Source organism: Strix uralensis, chromosome 8 (genome assembly GCF_047716275.1).
Source record: "Strix uralensis isolate ZFMK-TIS-50842 chromosome 8, bStrUra1, whole genome shotgun sequence".
NCBI lineage: Eukaryota > Metazoa > Chordata > Aves > Strigiformes > Strigidae > Strix > Strix uralensis.
In genome coordinates this window covers 4,611,507-4,634,416 of record NC_133979.1, presented here as the reverse complement: position 1 = coordinate 4,634,416, position 22,910 = coordinate 4,611,507, and the positions used below count along the sequence as shown (strand labels likewise).

The 22,910-nt window shown below is 38.3% G+C and overlaps 1 protein-coding gene across 9 annotated transcripts in view; it reads left to right on the top strand.

Annotated features, from left to right (window-relative positions):
- Positions 1 to 22,910, top strand: part of FGGY (FGGY carbohydrate kinase domain containing) — a 150,298-nt gene that overhangs the window by 26,965 nt on the left and 100,423 nt on the right. For all 9 annotated transcript variants that reach the window (XM_074875914.1, XM_074875913.1, XM_074875918.1 and 6 more), the window contains one exon: positions 7,053 to 7,141. In XM_074875914.1, coding sequence (XP_074732015.1) covers positions 7,053 to 7,141 — 89 coding nt within the window. The remainder of the gene's footprint in view (positions 1 to 7,052; positions 7,142 to 22,910) is intronic.

Genomic DNA, 22,910 nt, shown 5'->3' with positions numbered 1-22,910 from the left:
TACGAGAAGTAGATACTGGTCCTTAACTTTTGTGGCTTTCTTGTTACACTTGACTTGTATTTGTTTGCAGAGGGATGTTGCAGGTTTTCGTCGAAGTCACAGGTTACTCTCATCTGCTTCTTTTTTGACTTTCTTTTCTGTATAATGGTTTCTCTTTAACACTTCATCTCCTTACATTCCCGCTGTACACAGAATAGATAGTTAATTATTCTGTCTGTAGATATTTAACTATCTAAATATCTATCAAGGTATATTCGGTTCTTCCAACTCTTCATCTGTATTCCATTTTGATTTTGAATTAAGAAACTAAACTAGGAAGGCTGTAGTAGGCCTTTTGAGATCTTTTGTGTGAATTGTATTGGCTTACATTCAGTTTAGTTTGATCGCTGCTGAATCATTTTACCCTCTGGCGCCTAGTGGTTAGTCTGTATGAAATTAGTTGGGTGGTCTTGACGTTTGTGATTGCAGATAGGTGTTCCTGTGACAAAGCCATCGCTGCAAGTGGAGTTTGCGTGTCGGGGACAGCTGTTTGCAGTAAATGATCAGCCAAATGCAGCTACTGTATAGCCTATGGGGCAGTCTTGTTAAAGTGTGCACATCTGTGGTCCGCTTACAAGGAGCATTATATTTCTCTGCCTGTGTGGACCATGTGTGGTGATAAAGAGAGTCCAGTGTTAAATCTGTATTGTAAAACGAGTGTATAATATTTTTAAAAAGCTGATTTCCGTGGATACAGTCACATTTGACTTCTGAATGTTGTCAGCTGAATTAAGAACATCAGCTGTAGATGAAGTTGAAATAAAGAATCATTATCCTCTCACAAATATTTAGAAACTAACTGAAAGATAATTCTGACAAAGTCTTTCTGAAGTCAATAAGTTGGAATGTAAACTTCACTGAAAAGGAAAGTAGTCTCTAATTACTGGGTCTTTCAAAATAACCAATTAAATTCACTCCTCTTGCTGTTATTTCCTTAGATTTCTTCATTGTTTAGAATTATCTTGGAAAACCTTACTGCAATACTTCTTTACTTCTGTAGTTGCAGGTACATTTTTTGCAGCTTTGTAAAGCAGATTGTGCTGTTTTGTTGACTTTGGCTAAAGAAATTGGATGTTCACTGCCTGGATGAGTGTGTAGATAGTTCTGGCAGGTAGACGCGTGCATATGAACTGAACACGTAGGTACATACTCCTTCACTTGGAAATTATTTTGCTGCAAATGTTTGTCAGTACAACATGACTATACAGATGTCTATGCTATGGCAAACCAACATGACAGCAGTGAGAGCATAGCTTAAACAGAACAACGTAAAAACTGCAGTGAAGGTTTTTCCAGCTCTAGAATTAGCCTGTTAGTATTTTTTTTTCCCCAGAGGTAGCAGAAGAAAAAATCTTGTTTTCTAATTTCTGGCTGGAAGTTTTATTGTATCTTGTGCCAAAATGAAAGGATTCTTGTTATGTTTTCCTCATACTAATGACATTACAAATCAACTATTTCTAAAAAATACTAGTCCCATTAAATCAGAGATGCTGTAGCTTATTCTAAATGGGTGGGGGTGCTGGACTGGGAGTAGGTATTTGCTTGGTAACTGTCTCCAAATGAAAGGCAGTCTTTCTATACTGTGCTTTCACAACTCTGCTCTTAATATGGTGTGTAAGAGCAAAGAAGAGCCTCCCTTTACCAAAAAAATCACTTCACAGAGTGACTGGTTAACATATCATTCCTCTGTAATTGATAACTGAAATCAATAGGTTTTGAGTAATTTAATTTTTTTCTTCTGGCACAGTGGTCAGTGATCTTTCTGTATGCTACAGTTCACATCTTCAGTTACAGCTCCCACTTTATGCATTATTGTCCTTCTTCTGTACACCTGTGACTTGCAGCTACCAGTGGGATAATTTGCAGAAACAATTAAAACACCTCTTTCCCTGTCTGTGGAGGGAAGAAGAATAGTGGATGTACTGGCATTAGCTTGGCAGCAGCATCTTTGTTGATGGATGTCTTCTCCATTCCTTGCTGCCTTTGCAGCTGGCTTTTTGTTTTGTTGAATGTGACTGAATATTTTTCCATTAAAATAAATAATAAATCCCATGTTAAGTGAGAATGAGTCCAAGCTACTGCATTTGGAACTGAACTCTTGATTAGAATCATTTATAAATGCTTCAACAGCTCTGTGTTATCAAAATCCATACAGAGTGCAGATATGTATGCTTAAGTTGTACTTTGGACTGTTGAGTTTGGCTTTTAGTTGCAGTTGTTAATCAAGCAGAAGTACCATTTTGAAAAAGGATTAACAGCTGGGAGGTTTGAAGCACCTACATCTCTAAGTATGTCCTATTCAGTCTGTCTCCCAGCCCTATCTCTCTGCTACATTGTGGTGTGGTGTGGCTTACAACATGCACACAGATTGTCCTTCTCACCTTGTTACAGCTTCTGCCAACTCAGCCTTTAACGTGCCTGGTCTGTCCCTCTGTAGCCCTTTCTGACCTGGACTCTGATGCTTGCCTGACTTGTGGTACTATGCTCAGGGTGCCTCAGGGATTTGAAATACCTGCACGTGTCCAAGGCAGTGTCTTGGTTGATAGAGAGAGTGTGTTGCAGCAAGGCAATTTCCTCCACCTTCAGCAGTAGCCTTACTCTAAGAGGTTACTTTCCAAGCCCCTCCTCTCCAACTCCCCCCGCCCCAGTTCCAGCCTCAAGATGAATCTAATAATTCTGTTTAGTTAATTTTTTACCAATTAGAATGCAACTCATAGTTGCAAAATTGATCAGTTTGCAGCTTTGGCTCTGTCAAGGATAGAATTTCTGCTCGGAGCCTATCGTGGGTATCTCAGAATAGCTCTATCACATGGCTTGACGTCTGATCTCAAGTGTGGGAGATGCAAGTTCCAAGTCCTTGCTTTGTCTGAATTGGAGTAGGCCATGGGACACCAGTTTCTTACATCCCTATGAGTGTGTGCATTAAGTCTTCAGTTGTTCTCTTCCTTCCTTTCACACAGTGTATATTTGTTTTCTGTAATTTGGAAAAGGAGAGACTGATACACTACATAGCCTACTATTACAGCCTGCCTGGGAGATTGAGATTCAAATTTGGGGTTGAATTGGGAAAAGCAGACGGTTCTTCAGTGAATGTGTGTGTCTTCTGATTTTCAGATGACTTGGATTTTGACCTGATGTGGAACTTGAATGCTCATGTTACTTTTCTGTTTTACACTAAATGGTAAAACATTTTTCTGCTTCCATCTGTCCCTCCTGGTTTTAATCTAGATTTCTAACCACCAGTTTTGGGATGATTTTTGAATTTGTGGGTTTTGGCTGATAAGTAGCCATGAAATTCAGGCTGATACCCTTTCCTAAATCAGATGTCTTCCTTCTAGCCCATCTTTAGTTAATCCTGTGGCCAACAGGCATCTGATACGAAGGGTTTCTATAATGGCATTTAAGATAATTTGATTCATATTTAACCTGTATTAACAATAACAAAAGTCAGGACATCTGACACATTTTACTTCTGGTGGCAAAAAATGCGTTTTCACAAACATTAGATGTCTGAAGATCACTTCATCTTACGAGAAAATTATATACTCAGTAAGAGTAGAAATCAGAGGTTTTCTGAACAGAAACTACCTCAGCAAACCAGTAAAACCTGAATGTGAAAGCTCTTTCAGCTTTCCCGAAGAGAATGTGTCTCTAGGTGTCTCCGAAAAATTGTGTCAGCTGCTGGAGCATGAAATTCTGCCTGTGTGTGTTTTTTCAGTCCAATGAAGCAGTAAACAAATGCATTTAACACAGTACAAAATTGTGGAGTGTGGCTTCATGATAATCTTTTGACTTGTCAAGGAATAAATGGGCGATGGAGGCCTTTCATGTGCTCTGTATCAGTTCCCTGATCCCTCAGTCTCCTAGACCCTTCTTGTCTAGGAAGATTAAAAAACATTGTACTTCATAATTCTTAAACTCTTTGCCCCTAAGTATTTGGGATTCTCTGTAAGGATCTCAAAAAAATTGTTTGGAGGTATAGCTGTTAAAAAAATCTAGAACAATCAGAGAGAGATGAAGAAAGGGGACTCCATAAGTACCCCTAGAAAATAGAAAGATTGAATTAGTTTCTTTACAAGTGAGTTCGGAGGGTGAGTCGCAGGATATGAATACAGCATTGGGAACGTTCCCGGATCTTTTCCACAGTCCTTTTAATGTGGTCACAGATTCCTGACTGTGAGTGAAAATAAATTAGAATTAACTTCAGTGAGTGTCGAAAACATGGAGACTTTTAAATTTGTTTGGAAAAAGCATCAGGGCATGCTATGATTTTTTTTTTTGTCTGTACTAATTAGTGATGACAAAGCATCAAGATGGCAAAGAATGAATCATTTGGATGTTCATGAAACAACATATTTTAGTGTCACTAACATGTGGCTTTTGGGAATTCTTGAAGTAACAGAATAAGGATCCAAGGAGTATCTTTGATGAAACAGATTTGGTTGAAGAGGACCGTTATTAATCCAATTTCTTTTCTGATTAGCACTAATAGCCAAACTACTCCTGTTGCTTCTTGAAGATTGTCAGGTATGTTAACAATACATAATATCTTGAAGGTCTTTTCCAACCTAAATGATTCTATGATTCTGTGATTCTCTAATGGCTTTTATTATCAGAATAATTAGACTGAATGACCTTAGTACTAAACTATGGAGCACTGCTGCATTCACGTATACAGTTAAATTTGATGTGAGTAGCAGCCACCTGTGTCTAGGAGGTAAGCTAAACCTGAGTGATTAGGAATAGGTATCCAAAGTTGTGCATTTTATGGTAAAAAGTTGTATGAACTCAGTAGAAATCCAGTACATTTTAGAAGCTTTTGAAGAACAAAATTTTGCTTTTTTTTTTTTTTACTTATCCAGTTGCACTTTAGTTTCTGAAATTCATAAATTCCATTTCGGTTAACTTTCTAGACTTGTAAGATTTTGGTTGATATCACATAGTATCTGAATTAAGTTATAGAGCCAAAGAGTAGTTTTTAAAATTTATTTTTTATTTTATTTCAGCATATACATTCTTGATACTGCGTGTAATTAATTTTTGCTCCAGAAAACTGATGGCAGCTTTTAAAATGCAGATAAATTGTCGTGTTAGTTATTGACAATTTAGTTAATAATTTGGAAAAAAAAAAAAAGAGCTCTGAAAAGAAAAGCATGATGACAAAGCTTCTAGAACCTTTGCTAAAATACTTTGGCCTTCCGCTCAACTGTGTACCACAGGTTCTTACAAGGTTTTTTGGGATGGGAGGGGGGAGGATGACTTGGAGTTGCTGTTGGCAAACCTTACGCTACTGAGACTCTCTTAGTGTTTAATACTTCTCTAAAAAATTCTCTGCCTCTGGAATCGTGTACAGGAGTCTTAACCTGAACTTACGGAGAGTAGATGAAAAACATGGGACCTGAATGCTAAAAGACAAGAAGACAAATAAATCATCCCTCAGATTTCTTGTGTAGAGATGAAGATGCACATAGTTTCCCATCTCATGCACTTCTGAAGTATCTCTCCAGCTCTGCCTTAGCCTGCTAGACGCAAGTGTTGACCTAACTTGTGTTCTGGCTGAAGCTGTACCATCTAGCAGGGCTTCATGCCCAAAAGGCCCCAGCTAGGATTTGCATTTCTAGCAAAATGGCTGCTCTTAAGTGAGAAAACTTCCCACTGTGTCAATTATTTAAAAAGCTGGTGGAGGTTTTTAAAGCCATTTTGTCTTCCAGTGGAAGTCTGATTTGTGAACCTTGTGGTTGGCAGCACTGGCTTTTGCTTGGTTTTTATATTCTTCAGTTATTTTGATGCACTGAGGCCAGAGGTGGCCATTGGATGGTATTGTTGTATTGCAGGACAGTGATGCTCACTCTTTCTGTCACATTAAAATAAAATGTTACTCGTGGGGAAACTTTGTTCCCATTCATCATCATCTGATACCTGTGACAGGTGTGTAGATTGTTTTCGTGGAAAAGTAATTTTAAGAATCTGCATTGCTGTCATAAGCTGATATCTGACTGAGCTTTGGAGACAGAAACAAAGAATAGAGCCTGGCCCAGGTGATGTGACTGGCTTCTTCCAATAGAATTCTTGCATTCTGGACCACTAGCTCTCTGCAGAGTATAGTGTTGGAAAGTCTCTGCAAATGATCTATCTTGGTAGAAGAGTTTTTTAGGAGTTAGGAAATGTCACGTGGCCATTGGGAGCTTGCAGATATCATACTTTTAATTGGAGGGTTTTCCTGTAACTGTCTTCAGCTATTCCCTCAGCTGATGAAATCACGTTGAATCTCTTTTCAGGTGGAAACTTAGGCACTCATACTGCTTTGTGTGTTGTTATGCATTTCAAGGAAGCTTTTCAGAGGGGCAGAGTTTGCAAAGATAAAATTCTGTTAATTGTTCATGTGAATTCATGTGCATGCTGTGATGGCAACTTGTAGGGTTGTAGTGTGGTTTTAAAGCTGATTGTTACTGGTTAATCCAGGCAGTTGGGAGCTCCCGAATGACCCAGCTGTGGAAAAAAGCTTCACTGAAAGCTTACAAGTTCTTTATACTTCGATCATATTTCAGTCATTTTGAAATAGATTCGAAAACATTTTTCTTGTGCTCACAGAGCTGTTTGTTTTCTTCCTGTACTTATAATTCAAAAATATTAAATTTAAAATGGTTAATTTTAGAAGGTAGAGCACTCTTCAAGCAAGTATTTTTTGAGAAAGTTGTCTATTGACTTTGAGACTGCTCTGCATTGAGCAGCTGACAGGGAACTGAGAGAGCCGACATTATTGATCTGAAACATGTGCCTCCATAAACTCTTCATGGGAAAGTTTTCTTATGATCAGTCTGTGGTGGGGGAAAGGCTCAGTTCTTCAGGCAGTAAATCACTGTAAAGCGAGTAGAGCAGACTGGATGATCAGAATATTTGGTTTGGAAAAAATGTCATTTTTACATAAATGTCAGGTTTTTTAATTGCATTAAAATAAGCACGTGATCATGCCTGGCCTCTAATATCTGCATTTCTAAAATTTTTTTTGTTAGAACTTGCAAGAATCATGCTGGGAGAAGGCAGGCTACTTCTTTGATCTTCCGGATTTCTTATCTTGGAAAGCCACAGGTGTCACTGCAAGGTATGTTAATTATAACGATATGATTTGGTCATCTTCGTCTATTTTCTTCTGTATGTTTTGGATTTAATTCATTTTGACTGGACATGCTGTTGTGTACATCTGTCTGTAATTCAGCCTGCTCCAAAACATCTTGAACCTATCTCCTGCTTCCATTGTGCATTCCTGAACACAGTTGTTCCCGTGAGCAGTGTAATTCACAGATACAGTATGTTGCTACAAGTGTCAGTTAATTGGTATTGTACTCCATTTTGGAACATAAATATGATTGCTCTAGTTACTGTGAAATATGCTTCTAATAATTCTTTGCAATCTGTTTTTGCTGACAAATTTATTGAGTTTTTTGAGAATTGGAAGAAAACACTTCTTTGCCATGTGGGAGGTATCTTGTAAAATCTTGTTTAAAATGTTCACTTCACTGTAAAACACGGCAGCTGTATTGCTCCCCAAAAGCATCCTAGAATACTTGCTGAGCCGTTTAACAAACTCCTTTGAAAGAACCCCTTTAAAATCTTGATTAAAGTGACCAGTGCCAAGTGAAGCGCATTTGCAGATAAACAAGTCCTTGTGAAAAGTGAGCTACAGTATTATTTATTTAAAATAAAGTCTTATGGACCAATCACATTCCCCGCTCAGTTCACTTCACAGTTATTTCCATTGCAGTTCGTGGAGCTCAATCTGTGCAAAAATTAGTCTAAAATGAAAACTGTTCACAGGATAGTTTTAGTCTCTCCGGAATGGAAGATACCTTTACATCACGCACAGTTGTTTTTATTTGAGTGTTCTCTTTCTCCTTAGTTAGTCTCCGTGATTGACAGCTATTGTTAAATATCTTCCATTATAGAGCAGGAAAGTGATGTGTTTGACTTGGGGAAGAAAAGGGAAAACCTGCAGAAGATTATACTAAAAAGTAGAGCTGACTGAATTTTTACTGGCAAGTTCATTTCCTTAGAAATGACATTTTGATTATTCAAAAACTTTTTGATTGTGTTGGTGAATGTTGTAAGGGAAAAAGGAATGTGGGAAAAGACTTTCTGGACAGAGTCTTCCCCCACCCTTTGATTGAGAGTCTTCTATTTTGGATTAAATAGTTCCTTGTACATCCTCCTTTGCTGCCTTAATATGCTCCCCAAAATTAAGTTCATTGTTTTGGGTCTAATGGAATGTTTTATAGGGTAACAAAGGAGGAAGAAAAAGACAGGAAAATAAGGACAAGAAATGTTTTGCTGGAATCAAACATAATTTTTTTCCCCTCCTCTGCTGTCCCCCGTGCACACCTGTTTCTTGGGAATTTCCTTGTAGTTTGGTGAAGTAAAGTAATTGGTCTTGTGTATGCTCGTAATACTAGGGAAGTGTGAATTTATCAAGTATAAGATTCTTACCACCTTTTCTCCCTTTGAGCACAAAGGAGCCTATTCACAGGGCAAGACACAGTGTTAGTCATTGTGAATCATACATAACTTGGCCCTGATAAAAGAAAGATTTATTTTTTTAAATTTGTTTTGGTGATGGGGATTTTACCAAAATAAATGCAATTCCAAGGGCACTTCTGTAGGAAAGACTTCTGCACTCATTGAAACTATTACTTTTGCTTCTTTAATTTTTTAAGGGGATATTTAAAATATTTTGTATGTATTTAACATTTAAAAACTATGTATAGTCTTTTTGGCTTCAGTGAGATTATGCAGTACACAAAGTTAAGTAGTGTGTGAGATCAGGATTTGAAGTATTTGAAAAGCAGTTCTTGATGTGTGTTTCTGAGTATGAAATGGTTAGTCTTTCACCTTTAATTCTGCTGGCTTGAACTGCCTTGTTGCCAGGTTTTTCCCAGTAGATGTATAATAAACAGTAAATGCTTCTTACCTGAAAGATTTGGTAAGAAGAGACTCAAACGTATTCTGAGATTTTTACCTACTGTCTTTGAAATTGCTATACATCTCACCCAACAGTGTCCACCAATCAATTGCAAAGGGTAAGTTCCAAATCGTTGACACCCATTGTTCTTGGAAGATTGTTGTCTGTAATATTCCATATTAAAAATAGTTATTTTTTTATTATTTCTCCTTTGGTTTAATGAAAAACCATTGAATTGTTCTGATGGCTGACTATTCTGCGTTAAAAAATGTTACTGACAGCTCTCCAGTTAAAAAAATCTAAAACTTTGGAACTTCCCTGCTCCTGCCCCCCAAGGTTGCAGCAATGAGTATTGGTTTTGCCACTTGAATGCTCAGTTGTCTTATTTCAGAAATGCTGTTGTGGAGAAGAAGAGTGAGCTGTTTTTTCACAGACACGTTAGCAATGCTTTTCAGAGGCTCAGCACTTTTACTCATGGTGAGTGTGACTCACTGCTCTCTTCCACCCACCATCTATGACCTCTGATAACTTTTCCTTTATATGGTGTTTTGGATAAAGCTATCTTAATAAAATCTAAATGACTATCTGGTTTAGTTACAGGCTACTGTGTTATGGATGGAGAATTCTTATCAGAGATGCACATCTGCAATTTTATTGTATTTCTGAAGCCTTGTAAAGGATTACATTGCAGATAAGAATATGGCTGAGCTGTTAAATTGGGTAGAATTCACACACAAATTTCGCAAAGGTCGTGTGTTTTTTAGATCCAGTGTTCTGTTTCAGGGCCACTTTCAATCATAAGCAACTCACTGGAAAATTAGCTAGTCTCTACTAGATTTACATGGTTTAAGATGAGCTGTAACCAAAGAGAGATTAAACCTATGGAGCAGGATTTAGAAACCTAGGGAAGAATGTCAGGCTGACATTATTGAGGTAGAGAGTGTCCAACATCATGCTATAAGACACCTCCCAAAATTACCAAATGAACTTGGAACAAACTGAATATTTGTGCAGAATAAGGCTTTTATATTATTACACTCTAGACATTTTAATAGCTGGGGAAAGTAATGTGTTACCTAGTAGAGACTTTATCTCCATATAAATGTTGACCCAAATAATTTTGCGTGGAAATGTTTGTCTAGTCTTCAACTGCTAGCCATCACGACAGGGGAAAATGGTGTAACAGAGATGTTTCATATACTTTTGGGGGATCTTTTCTAAATGATCTCCTTCCAACAGATCTTAGATAATAGAAAGAAATTCATACTGTTATGGTAATTACAGACAGTAAAGTGGAAGTCAAATGTTTGTCATTCATAAAAAACGTTTCTGGGAGCCACATAACTAATGCTAGGCTATATCTGTGTGAGAGAGTAGTATCTTTTTAATATACAGTATATTTTCAACAGGAAGATACTTTGACAACTTTTTTTCTTTCATTGATGAGAAAAAGGCTAGTTCCTTGGCTTCTGCACATTTAAATAGCTGACTCCTTATGTTAAGCAGAAATTAAGTCCTTAAAGTTTATTTGTAAGCTGTTCCCATTGCTTATCATTAGGGTTAGAGATGTCTCTGTTGCACTGATTTAGATCCAGAGGACTCCTCAGATGTTAGCAGGGTTTCTGCAGAGTACGCTGCGATAAAGAGAAGTAGAGTCTGATCCATTGCTGAATTCCAGTGATGGAAGTTTGTAATAAAATATTGAAGCTCGGAAGGTGCTTTTGAATCCAAGAATCTGGATTCAAGTCTGCTCAGTTATGTCCCCTGTGTGATTTGAAGTGAATTAAATATACATCTTTGGAGGTGTTTAGGCAGCTGAATACCATTGAGGATTTGATTCTTGTTCATCCCTGTGTTCTTCATCTGTTAAACTCATACATACATACACACTCTTATGAGCTTGCTTACTTTTACCGCTGTGAGGTATTTCATCACTGTGGTTAGTGGAGTCCTCACCAAATATTTTATCCAGATAGGCTGGAAACTTTGAAAAGAGAGAAAGTCTGGAAGAGGAGCTTATGTTTAGAGGCGCTGTTGAAAAAACAAACTGGTGTGAGTTAAATGATTATCTGAAGGATGCCTGTGTCTTTTTAAAGGATTGGGCAATTCTGGCTAGTGAGATGTGGTAACCAGAGCAGCACAGACACCAGATTCTTGGGGCCAGCTGCCCTTCCCTTCCTTCCTAGCCTTGCCATGACTAATGTATACCCTTTGGCTGGGATTCTGGCATTTGGCTTCTTGTTTATATTTTGTGCCTAATTCAGAAGATGCCTGGTCTAAAAATTAGGCCTCTCTCTGGAAAGAAAGGGTCTAGGGAATATTTCAGAAAGCTTTCCTGATTAGCACTGCAGCCCATGTGGTGGTGACAGTATCCTGAATTGCACTCGGGTTTTGTGTCCTGTTTATGAAACGAAACCCAAGACTTCAGACTTGCAGACTTGTTTGGAGAAGTCTCTGGAGAAGGGAGAATTATCTTGAAAGGCTGGTTGGGAGGGATGGTGTTTTTGTGGATTGGACAAACAAAGTACCGTGAATGTCTTGTCATGGAGCCAAAAGCAAGTGTCCCTGTGACGATATCTTTGCCAAACGAGAGAATTCCACTTCCATCAGGCTTTTAATAAATTCAGAACGTGTCCTTTGGAGACTGGTGACACACGGACTGATCCGGTGTAAGAAAATAGAAAACGTATAGCTGTAAAAGTTATCAGGACTGTGAAGGGCAGGTGCAATGCAGGCCATTACTGATAAATTTTATTTTTCTAATTTAAAAACGACATGTCCTTGAGTCTACAGAGTAATCTGAAAGAGTTCTGTGTGCTAAATAAGAAAATTGTTAGCAGGTCTCGTTAATGTTAGCCAGGAAGCACACAGGCAAACAGGAAGCTTTAGCTATTGTTATTGTACAAATGCCCTTTACAAAATATTAGCAAAAGAAGCTTAATGTGTTTTCCACAAGAACAGGAGCCCTTCATAGTGTCTAACTGTATCTGCACAGTGAAGAAAAACTGCATTGTCCCTTTCCAACAGCTTTGACATACATTGAGACATTGCATTTCAGAGACTTGCATTCAGATCTTCAAATATTTACTACTTTGATTATTTTTTTTAAGATGTTAGGATTGTTAATTAGCTGTGACAGTATCTAGCCCTTAGTTTTCTATTGTGTTCATTTGCTGCTAAAATAAAAAGTCAGCTAGGTCAGTATAGAAAAGGATTGGGGGCAGGCGCGGTAGTAGATGTATTACTGGCAACCTGCCACAGAGACAGTGAACTCTGAGCCAACCATGAAGTCATTTTGAACTCGGGGAGTCTCACTAATCCAAGGCGATGTGTCTTAATTTGACAAAGCAAAGGCTGCTTGATAAGCAACCCCCACTAGAAATGCTGCTTAATGGGGGTGTTTGTAAGTTTAGATTGTGGACGAGAAATGTGGTGATATGAAAGGAATCATCTTGTTTTCAGGTTCTTACTCCCCCAAACCCAAAGGCAGGCTTGGCTCTGTTCTCCCCTGCAGTTCGGGCTGTGCAGTGGCTTGATGTGAAATTTGAGAAACATATGTAGTTTTCTATTTCAGGAAAATGATCTCAGGGATTGAATGTGTGTTTTGTTGGCTGTTAAGCTCTGATCTTGCCTAGTGTGGTAGTTTGAGAGTGTGTGTATATATGAGAGTGTGTGTGTGTGTCCCTGTGATAGTTAAGACATTCTCCAGCACTTTAAAAAAAAAATTTAAAAAATAATAATCAGAGTTCATATATTCATTGCTATTAACGCCCTTATTTCTTCAGTCTCAAAATGCAACATCCTACATCATAAGAAGCCGCTTAAATAAATATACTATGCACATCAGAAAATGTTTCTGTCTTATTTTTCCATAATAGTCATTAACATTTATTTGAGTTGATGAGTGGTACACACAGAAAGTTTTCCATCGAAGCAAAGGAGCTGTGTTTAAACAACCCTTTCATTGTTGATCCTGTGCAGAAGCAATATATATATGAACACTGTAATTATTAGCTTCTCTGAGGGTCAGATAATAATCTCCCCTTAATAAAGTTTGTAGAGATGACTAGGAGTCTTTGAGATCCAGCTTGCTGACGTGCTAACTAATGGTGGGACTGGATAACGGTGCTTCAGTGGAGCTGGGGCCGGGGGGAGGAGTAGTGAAGGAGGGCACAAACCACAGAGGAGCTTGTTGTCTTTCAGTTCTCTTCATCTCATTTTTTTTTTAGTCATCTCGGTTCTCTTCAGATATAGGCTGGGTGTACAGAGGGTGTGTATTTCTTTTGCATTAGCTTCTGTGAACACCATCAGGGATTGGACCCTCATGGTACAAAGCACGTTATAAACAATCTGTCATCTTCTTTGAACTCTTCCTTATGTGAAACGCCATGGAAAGACCCATGCAAAGCCCCTGTCCCTTGTGAGATTGGGTCTTTGTTCAGCAAGAGCTATGTAACAATTGTTTTCTTGCATAAATTTGAACCAGATAAGAAAATAGCCATGTTTATGAACTCCTGGGTCATTTACAGCCCCAGCAGTGTTTCAGTGTGCACATATATAATGCATGTATTCACAGTAAATTCTTAAAAACCACCCCCTGAAAACAATAACATTCCAGAAGTGTTCTCATCCAGTGAAGGAAAAGAAAGCTATGTAGCGTGAAGTCTGTGCATTGTATGTGTACATATAGTGCTTAAAAGTATTAAAGCTCACTTAAATTTATTATTCCATAAGGAGCTCTTTCTTCTTTTCACCTTTTTTTTAAAAAAGCCTACTCTTCTGTGATATCTTGCATATGAAAGAGTCTTAATAATTCAGCCTTAAAATGCTGCTCTTAAGAAAGTGGCATTATTATTTTATAGGTGGGAAAGGAGCCGTATAATTTGAAGGGTAATGTTCTTCGAAGTGTTTAGCTGGGCATCCAGCTTTCTGTCTAACTTGCAGTGAGAATTAGGTGTCCTATTCCATAGGCATTTTCACAGATCGCACTATAGATTATTTATTCTGGACCAATTCTTCCTCCAGGCTTCCCAAACAAATGCTTTTCACCACTAGAGTGTTCCTCCTATCCCTTTCACCGTAATACATGGCTGTAGCAACAGTCTTGGCCTGGGAGGCAGTTTACTTACATGTTTGCTTTATTTTTGTTGGCTGGCTATCTAAATCTGTTTAATGTTAAAAACTTTCACTGGAAATTCTCATCGTGCCTTAGGATGACACTGATGGTGTCAGGGTTGATTTACATTATCTCTTTAAAGTAGCGTTAGCTTACATAGGACTTTTTCTCTTATTTGTTTTAGCATTCATATTATCAGGAGGGGAGCCTTTTAACTGTAAAATGTAAATAACCTGACAACGAAGACTTCAAAAGAAAATGATTCTTTGTCTGTGGCAGTGATACCAATTTTGCCATCTCCATAACCTTTAACATAGTGTACTTTTATGCTTGACCTGTCATCTGCCCATAAAAATAATCTTAGATCAATGATACAGTGCTTTCAAGAATGTGTCTAAAGAAAGCAGACACTTCTACATGTATGTTCTGTCATTTCGTCATTGTGGTAGACCATCTGCTGCTTTAACTATAAGTAAGATCTAGTTATTGATTTGGTTAAGTGCTTGGCTATTCCTTCTACTTACATTGAGATAGTGAACAATTTTACTGTAGCTTGCAAACTGATGTTGCCGGATAGTGAGCCTGATATTTATATAAATATATAATGTGTTATATGAAATCACCAAGGATTTGTTTTTTCCTTCCCCTGTTCTTTATTCCAGTGCCGTTCCATTAAGCTGCTCATTAGATGAAAGGTTGTAATTCAGTCGTCAGTGGATGAAATTTATATGTACTTAGGGAATCAAAGACATTCCAAGAAAGATTGTTTATTTTCTTACTACCTTCTTTAATTAAATTTCGATGGTGGGATTCTGACTGACTTGAGAGAAGCAGATGAAGCAATAATGATTGCAGTGTGATACAGCAAAGATGACTGAAGTTATGCTTATTGGTTGTCAGACCCTGCGTGCATAGGAAACTTAATTCTCCCGTGGATAGGATAGTTGAAGTTTCAGATTCCACCACAGCTCTTAATTTTATTTTAAAGTGAAGGGGGGAAGTTTTCTATTTTATCTTTTAGTATCAGCTGGCTTCAGATAATATTTGGATTTTATATATATTTGGCTCAGATTGCTCACATTCAGCTTTAAATTGCCTCTGGAGCTGCTAATCTAAGTTAAAATCTGGTTTTGTCCACTTTATTTTAGTTCAAGTGCTCTATCTCAGATTTGTCAGCCTGAGTTATGGGCTTGCTGGTGTTCTGCATTATAGATGTATCCTTGTACTCTCCTGAGTGGGAATTTGGAAACAACAGGCATTCCTCAGAGAGCCTGTCCCTGGGTTACCCGATGGGCTGCAGTCAGCTCAGAGCCCCAGAGCTGTGGCTCTCCTGCCATTGCACCCAGGCTCCGCGTGCCAGTGGCTGTTAGAGTAGAAGGGAGGCCCTGGAAGGTGGTCTAACAATTGCCTCTAGTACCCATGCACAAGGAATTTTTGTCAAAGTGGGAAAGAAAGTAGGAAAGCCCTTCATACTGCAGAAGTTGATGGGGCAAAACTTATCTGAGGATGTGCAAAAAGAGATATGCCTGTTATATTCAAAACCTTCCTTGCCCCCAAAACCCACTTGCATTTACTCATATGTAGTACATATTGTTAGGATGAAGGAAATAACTCCAACTTTCATTTTCTGTAGTTTCAAACTTACAACTTTGAAAGATATTTTCCTCTCCTTCCAACCTCATTTTCCAAGGTGAGCTCATTCTTCTGAGGGGTGAAGCTGGATCTCCACAATAAGGTGTTTTTATATTTAATTAAAGTGATGAGAGGGGGAGAACATGCCACAGAATACACAGAAAACTGTTTTCCTGTAGTTTCCGTCTTCTGAGATTCCCTCCATGAAACTCTGCTTGGGAGTTTCTGATACTGATCTGTCATTGTACATAAAATACCTAACACAGGCTCTTTTGAGAAAAAGCAATATTATTATAGTTTTACTTTAAAGAAAAAAATTGAGTGTGCTTCCTGTCTTAATGGAAAAAGTAGGTGTGATGTTGTCCTTAATTCCTTGAACGCAGCATCTGTATGTGAGGTTAATGCTGCATAATGCTTTCATCTCCCTATAAAGAGGGGAAAATGGGGAATGTGTAAGAGCACAATACACTGTTGACGCCTCTTCTTTGTGTTTGTCCCATCCCCTGCCATTTTTGGCCTCCCTGCTTCCGTCCCCCAAGCTTGGTGGGCATGCATCTGCAGTCTGGGTTTGGAAAGAGCAGGTAATGTAGTCTCCTTAATGGTATATTTCATATGTCATGTTGGGTGATGCTCAAAGACAAATTTGTGTATCTCAAAGACAAATCAGAGTTCTTCAGTGTTCACCTCGTGCTGATGCCCCAGTACCACCAGGTATGAATATAACGGGAGAGCTCTCTGGAGAGATTCCAGTTTGTTTTGGACTTCCTGGGTTTGTATACTTTGTCCTATAGCAACTCTTCATTTTGTGTATAAGGACAGTTCATAAACAGATGTTGAATCTCAACATGGTGCCTGAAATTTCCTGCTATTTCTGACCTGTCTATAACAACACAGACAATCCTTCCTTACATCAGTTAGCTCCACTGGTAAACTATTTAAGTAAATTTCCTCTAAAGTCTTTCTCATTATGTCTATTTAAGTGTGGATCAAAGGAAAGTTATATCTACTAAAAATGTTCAGAGTCAAGAGATTTCTAATTGCCTAACCTATCAAGAGACATATTAATTAATTAATTAATTAAAGTAGATGCTCATTTACTTTGGCACAAAGAGAATAATAGGGAGAGAAAGGAGAAGGAAGAGTAAAAAGAATGATGTCCAAAATAACAGCACAAACTACCTTGTAATTATGGTACCTGCTGTGCTGATGGAAATCACTTCAGGCTGACCTCTAAGGCTTTGCCCTCGATCTTGTTTACTACTTGGTTTATCTGAAAGGGCCTCTATTTGTGTGTGTGTGTGTATGCACATATGTGTGCATAAAATAGGGAATACAGTTTTACCTTATTAAATGTGAAACTCTGCTTGGAGGAATATTGCTCAAGAAAACCACATCAGGCCAAGCTTTTGAAAATGCAAACTGGTTTAGAGAAAGCATTTTAATATATGGAAGCCTGAAGCCATCTACCTCTGCTCCTGAGAGCTCTACCTGAAAATTTCCAGGGCTGAATAATTTAAGGTTTGGGGTTTTTTAATCTTTCTGCAAGAAATACTGGTCTGATGTTTTATTTTCTTAAAGTCTGAACTCCACATAACTTTTTTTCAGAACTGTTTATCCTCACTCCAGACATGAACCTTGGAAAGGTGGCAGAAAAAACAAACAGCTGCTGTGTTTTTGGGCAGTCTGCATTCCTTTAAACTCTCTGAGATCAGACTTGTGCTGAGATTTTCAAATTATTTGTCCTAGGGCTTAACCACTTTCACTCCTGCTTAAAAGTCAGTGAGTTTGCCATACTGGTGCTTGTGAGAGCTGTCATGCAGAGCCTTAATGATTCAAGAACTATGAATATATGATGTGTTCTTAGGGCTTTTTATTATTGTTTCATTCCAACTTCACCTACCTCCCTAATCATCTTTCCATTTTTGGACTCCAACCTTTTTTTAACTTAAGCATTTTGCTTAAGGTATTTTAGGGAATTTTGTTTTCATTTTGGTTTTGGGATAAATTTGATGCATGTAAAAATGTTATTAATGGACCACGGTGGAGGTAATAAAAAAGACTGTCACATTCCCAAGACCCAGATTTGGAAATTATCTTCTCCAAGCTTGGGTTTCTTTCCTTCACAAGTGGGAGAGAGGAAGGTGAGCCATTGGTCCTGTGGCAGTGTTTTGTGCCCTCTTGATGAGGTCTCCAAAATATGTTCTGTGGAGCTTGACGTAAGAGGTGGAAGAGTCAGGACAATGTGGGCTTGTGTGGTGAACTACTAAAAGCATGTTTATGGTCGGGGCCTTCATGTGGGTTTGCCTGTCAGCGAGAGGTGAGTGTGCTGCTTCCACTCGTGCCTTATAAGTAGCCTAAATCCCAGGCATGTGTTGTAGTTCCCTCGCTTTCCAATTCATGGAACTTCCTTGAGTAAAGAGCTTGGTTGTACCAGATCACTCTTTTTGTGATATGGGTTAAATACATTAGGCAGGATGCTGAGACCAAACGTGTTTACTAGCAACTAGAGTTAATGGAAAAACAAAGCAGTCAATCCAATTCTGAAGCGCTTTCCAGTTAACCATGTTCATTCTTTTCTTTGGGCCTTCTTCCAGCAAAGCACTTAGGCACGTGCTTAAAGTTAAAGCACGTGCTTAAGTGCTTTGCTGGTCTGGGTCCTTTATTTGCTATCCAAGCATGTTGGTATGAACAGGCTGTTGGTTTTATGAATGTTTGGAGAACTGTTCTTACACTGTTCATTTCTCTCTGAACCTGTTGTCCACTTACGGCCCAGAAAAGGTACTTTGTGATTTCAATAGGACACAGATAATGATTTGCAACAGTCTGTAGGTTATTGATTGAGATTAATTGGCACCAGAAGAAATTGTGTATTTGGAAAAATCAAGGTCAGTTCACCCAGAGAAGTTTTCATCTGATGTCTTGCTCCAGCTGAGAAATCTGACTAGCAGCACTTGTCGTATAACAAGAGCATCTTCACACATACTGTAGATTTAGGCCATGGTATGACATGTTATTCCTTTTTCCAGAAAATTCTTTTTAAGTAACTGCTGCTCTTTAGGTGCCACTTGCTGTTACTTTTTGACCTGGATGTAGATTTGTTTGTTTCTTTCTTTCTGGTTTTCATTACTGCGGTCCAGAGTTGCATATCTCTGATTACTGCAGGACAGCAGGTCTTGTGCTGTCCCTCCTCCTCATTCTCACACCCTCCATGGCAAGTCAGGACAGGAGAACTCAGCTAAATTCAGACCTGAGGATTTCTGTCTGCATCTTGCAGCGGTGAAAGCTGGCCGTTCACCTCTGTGGCCATCTTAGAACATCAGTGAGTTAATTTTCTTTGTGCTTTTTTCTTTGTCAAGGTGCAAACCACTTTACACTAAGGAAAATGGCTTAATTTTGCAGGATGTACAGCCTGATATTGCTGGATGGGGCTGTACAGCCTAATTATTGACTTAATTGCTGGCGTTAGTGAGGACTATCTATAGACTAAGTCAAGCACAATCCTGCAGTTGCTTATGCAAACAAGTGACACATAAATGCTCCAGTTGACGTCAAAGACACTATTCGTTCAGGTCAGGTTATTCACACCTAAGTCTTTGTAGAACCAAGCTCATAGATAAATAGTAGTTTGCAAAATTGCATTTAAAAATGTGTTCTTAATTTCTCTTGCATAAAAATGTAGAGAGTTTCTATGAAGAGTGACCTTTTTAATTCCACACTAAATTTGGTAAAATGCAGAAATGTGGAAATTATTTCTTTTTTTAAATTTTTGTTAAAAAGATAGAAAGTATTAAAGAGGGAATAAAGCATTCTTTATTTTTCAGGCAGCTAACAGGGATGTTGAATTGACTTTTAGTCCATTCTTCTCTGTGCTTGCAGCAATTGCAAGTGTATTTTCTGCAAGTATTGCAGTATAATTCAAGTGTCAAGAAGGGGAAAGACAGATATTTTAGTCTTGTTAGAACTGCATGAAAGGGTTCATTAGAGTTTAGAATAGTGGTAAACTCCACCCTTCTGGTTCAACCGTCACCTTTCACAGTGTTTAGTGTAAGGCAAGCTGGGGCATTGCCTACCTTACCTGGGAGGGTTAGATGTCTCTGAGAGCGCTGCGGATCTTCATTCCCAGATGAAGTTGTTTTTAAGATTTAAATGAATGTAAAAACCATTGATGTCCACCGTTCTTGTATAACAGGCTAAAGCATCTGAAATTAGAAGACTAACGTCTTCCTTTTAGCCACTTTTCCTAGAACCCATGGGTTGCTTTGTTTGATTATAACAAATCAAAGTGGATGTTCGTTTTGTCCAGTCCCTTCTTTTACAATGGCAGCAGTAATTGTTTCAGAGGTAAAAAAGGAGGGAAGAAGCCTAGAATTGACATGTTAACATCCTTCTGGAGATAGTTATTTTAGAGAATGCTCAGCTAATGGGGGTTTATATTCCCTTATATTATTTTTCTCATTATTATGAGTAGAAACAGTCCAGATATCCATGTAATGTAATCTTTTCTTCTTTCTCTTTTTTTTAATCTGTTAAGGTTTTGGTCCCAGCAATACCCATACCCTTTTTCAATTGCTTGTTTTGTTTGAAATGTCTTTATTGCTGTATTCTGGGAATAATGACACCTGATTTATCTACTCTGTAGCCTTCCTTATTTTCTGTATTGACCTCCCATTCCCCTCCCTAATGATGTAAATAAGTTGTTTTTTTCATTCATAGTTTATGGAAATTTATGTATGCTTTCACTCACTTCTGTTACCCGTTTCAGAACTCCTTGTGGTTCTACTTAGTGGGGTTTTCTTTCTTTGGTTTACACAATCACACATCTATCCAAATAAAACTGTTGATCTTGCTTTTTGAGATTTGCTCAAAAATTTACCCTCTTTTTTACATGAATACACTTCGAAAGGACTCGAACCATTATTATTATTATTGTTATTAAATGTACTCTAGAAGTATGCTCACTGATACTATCATTTAAAAGATTAAAATACAAGCATACAATACAGCATATGATGTATGTGGAATGAACCATCTTGCTTTTCCTTTGATTTAAATGCCTTATCTTATAATCTAACCATCAAAAATGTTTTTAAAAACTGATACTAATGACTGTAAATTTTGAACAAATGTATCTAGTATTAGGGAATGACTTATGATTTTTAGAGTATACATTGACTGAACTGATTTTTGTGACAGGAGATAACAACACACCTCATTGCCTCTGTAGGAATCTCTAACGTGCATCTTTGATTCAGGTGCACATGGCAGCCAAATCCTGCCATCGTAACTTGGGTAAGACTTGAAGTGGTTGCCTGAGTAAAGGAGGAGGGCTCCATATTGGAGTTTAGCATGTGAAATTGGATCAGTCTGCATCAAAATATAGTTATTAAAACTTTCTTTTAGTGCAGTGCTTTTGGCAATTTTCCTGCTTCTATTCTGGTTTCACTTACGCTTCGTCTGGCCACAAGTGCATGACGGCCTAGGTTCCAGTTCAGCATAGTCTGACTAAGCTGGTAAAAACTCCCATTAACTCTACTGACATTTCTTCAGGACTTTATACTCGCACATATGCTCAAGTACTGTGCTAAATTAGCCTCTCAAAAGTTTTGATGTTAGAAATAGATACATTATTTACTCAGGAATTAGTAAAATGTGTCTTTATAGTGAACTTATGGAGAGATTTCTGGACTAATAGTTCTCTCTGTCCAAATATCAGTGTTAGGGTTGTAAGGGTGGCTTTTTTCTCACCACTCTAATTCTACTCAATTATATGAAAACAGCATAAACCACATCATGAACTGTAGCACTGCTCATGTGGAGATTTGCTTTACTAGTCAGGGTATGGAATGGCAGTGTCCACATGGCTGCTGGCCAGACATTGCCCTCAGCATCATGTCACACTTTCTAAACCACTGGAGGAGTCCAAAACACTTCCTAAGTCTTTGTGCTCCCTAAACATGGATGTTGGTGGGGCACGTCCCATGTTTAGTTTTCATACAGTAGAAGGTTAAAGTGTCATGGAGCTAATAACTGCCATCTTCCTATACCCTGCTGATGCCAGCCCTGTCGAATAATAAAGTCTGTTGTAATACAGCTAAGAGATGTGGGGATACGCGTGGCCATGTGATGGCCAGCGCTGAAGCCCCGACTGGTACTGACAGATGTGTTAGGTGATGCCCATGTGGATGTGAGGAGCGGTGTGCTGCTGTTACTGTACTGGGAGAAATTTATGTTGCTGAAGGGAATAATGTCACTATCAAAAGCCATATGGCGGTGAGGGAGCTTGCCTGAAACCTGACTTCCTTTTTCTCCGTTACTTGTAGTCTTTGCTTAATCTTTTGCCTAACTTCATCGAGCGTTTGGTGAAGTTTTGAACTGTGGTAAATTTGCTTGAGATTAGACTTCCAGAGGAAAGCTGTATACTGGCTCTGTATACCGATACTTTCAGTTTTAATTGTGTAATAGTTTTAGCTGCCTGAAGAAGGTAACAGGAAAAGATATGTTTTTTGAATACAAGCTCTTAATTGAAATAGATATTTGACTTCCTACTGCAGAGTGGTTAGCTTGAAATAGTATGTTTTCCTGAATAAATTGAACAGAAACACTGCTGATGTTGCATAATGGCAGGAGGTATGTCCAGAGGGCAGGCTGCCGGACTGGAGCAGCTTGATATGTGGGCTTTATTTCCAGTTTTGCTTTTCATTTGTCTTGCCATTTTTGGATGATTTCTATAACCTCTCCTCTGCTTATTAAGCTTTTAAAACTTACAGTGATTTGATTTCATGTATGTGTCTTCTTGTTACTATCATATTTAAAGATTTAGACTGTAGCTGTACATAGGAAGATCTTTAGGTATGTTCAGCATCATAGTATCTGAATGGTGTCTTTCTGCCTGGATCTCAGGACTGAGTCTCTGAAGTTCAAGATTCAATTCAGGGGTCTGAATGAGGTTTACTCTTTGACCCTTGGCCAAGTCACTCAATTTCTTTTGCCTCTGTTTGCCATCTTTTAAGGGAATGGATTAATATTTCCAATCCCACATGCTATGTCTGATTTGTCTAGACAATACATTTTTGTGTCTAGGACTGTGTCTCATTATGTGTTTTTCAACAATGCCGAAGACAATGGGCTTGAATCTTGGTTGGGTGTCTGTAATATAAGACAGAATGAAAT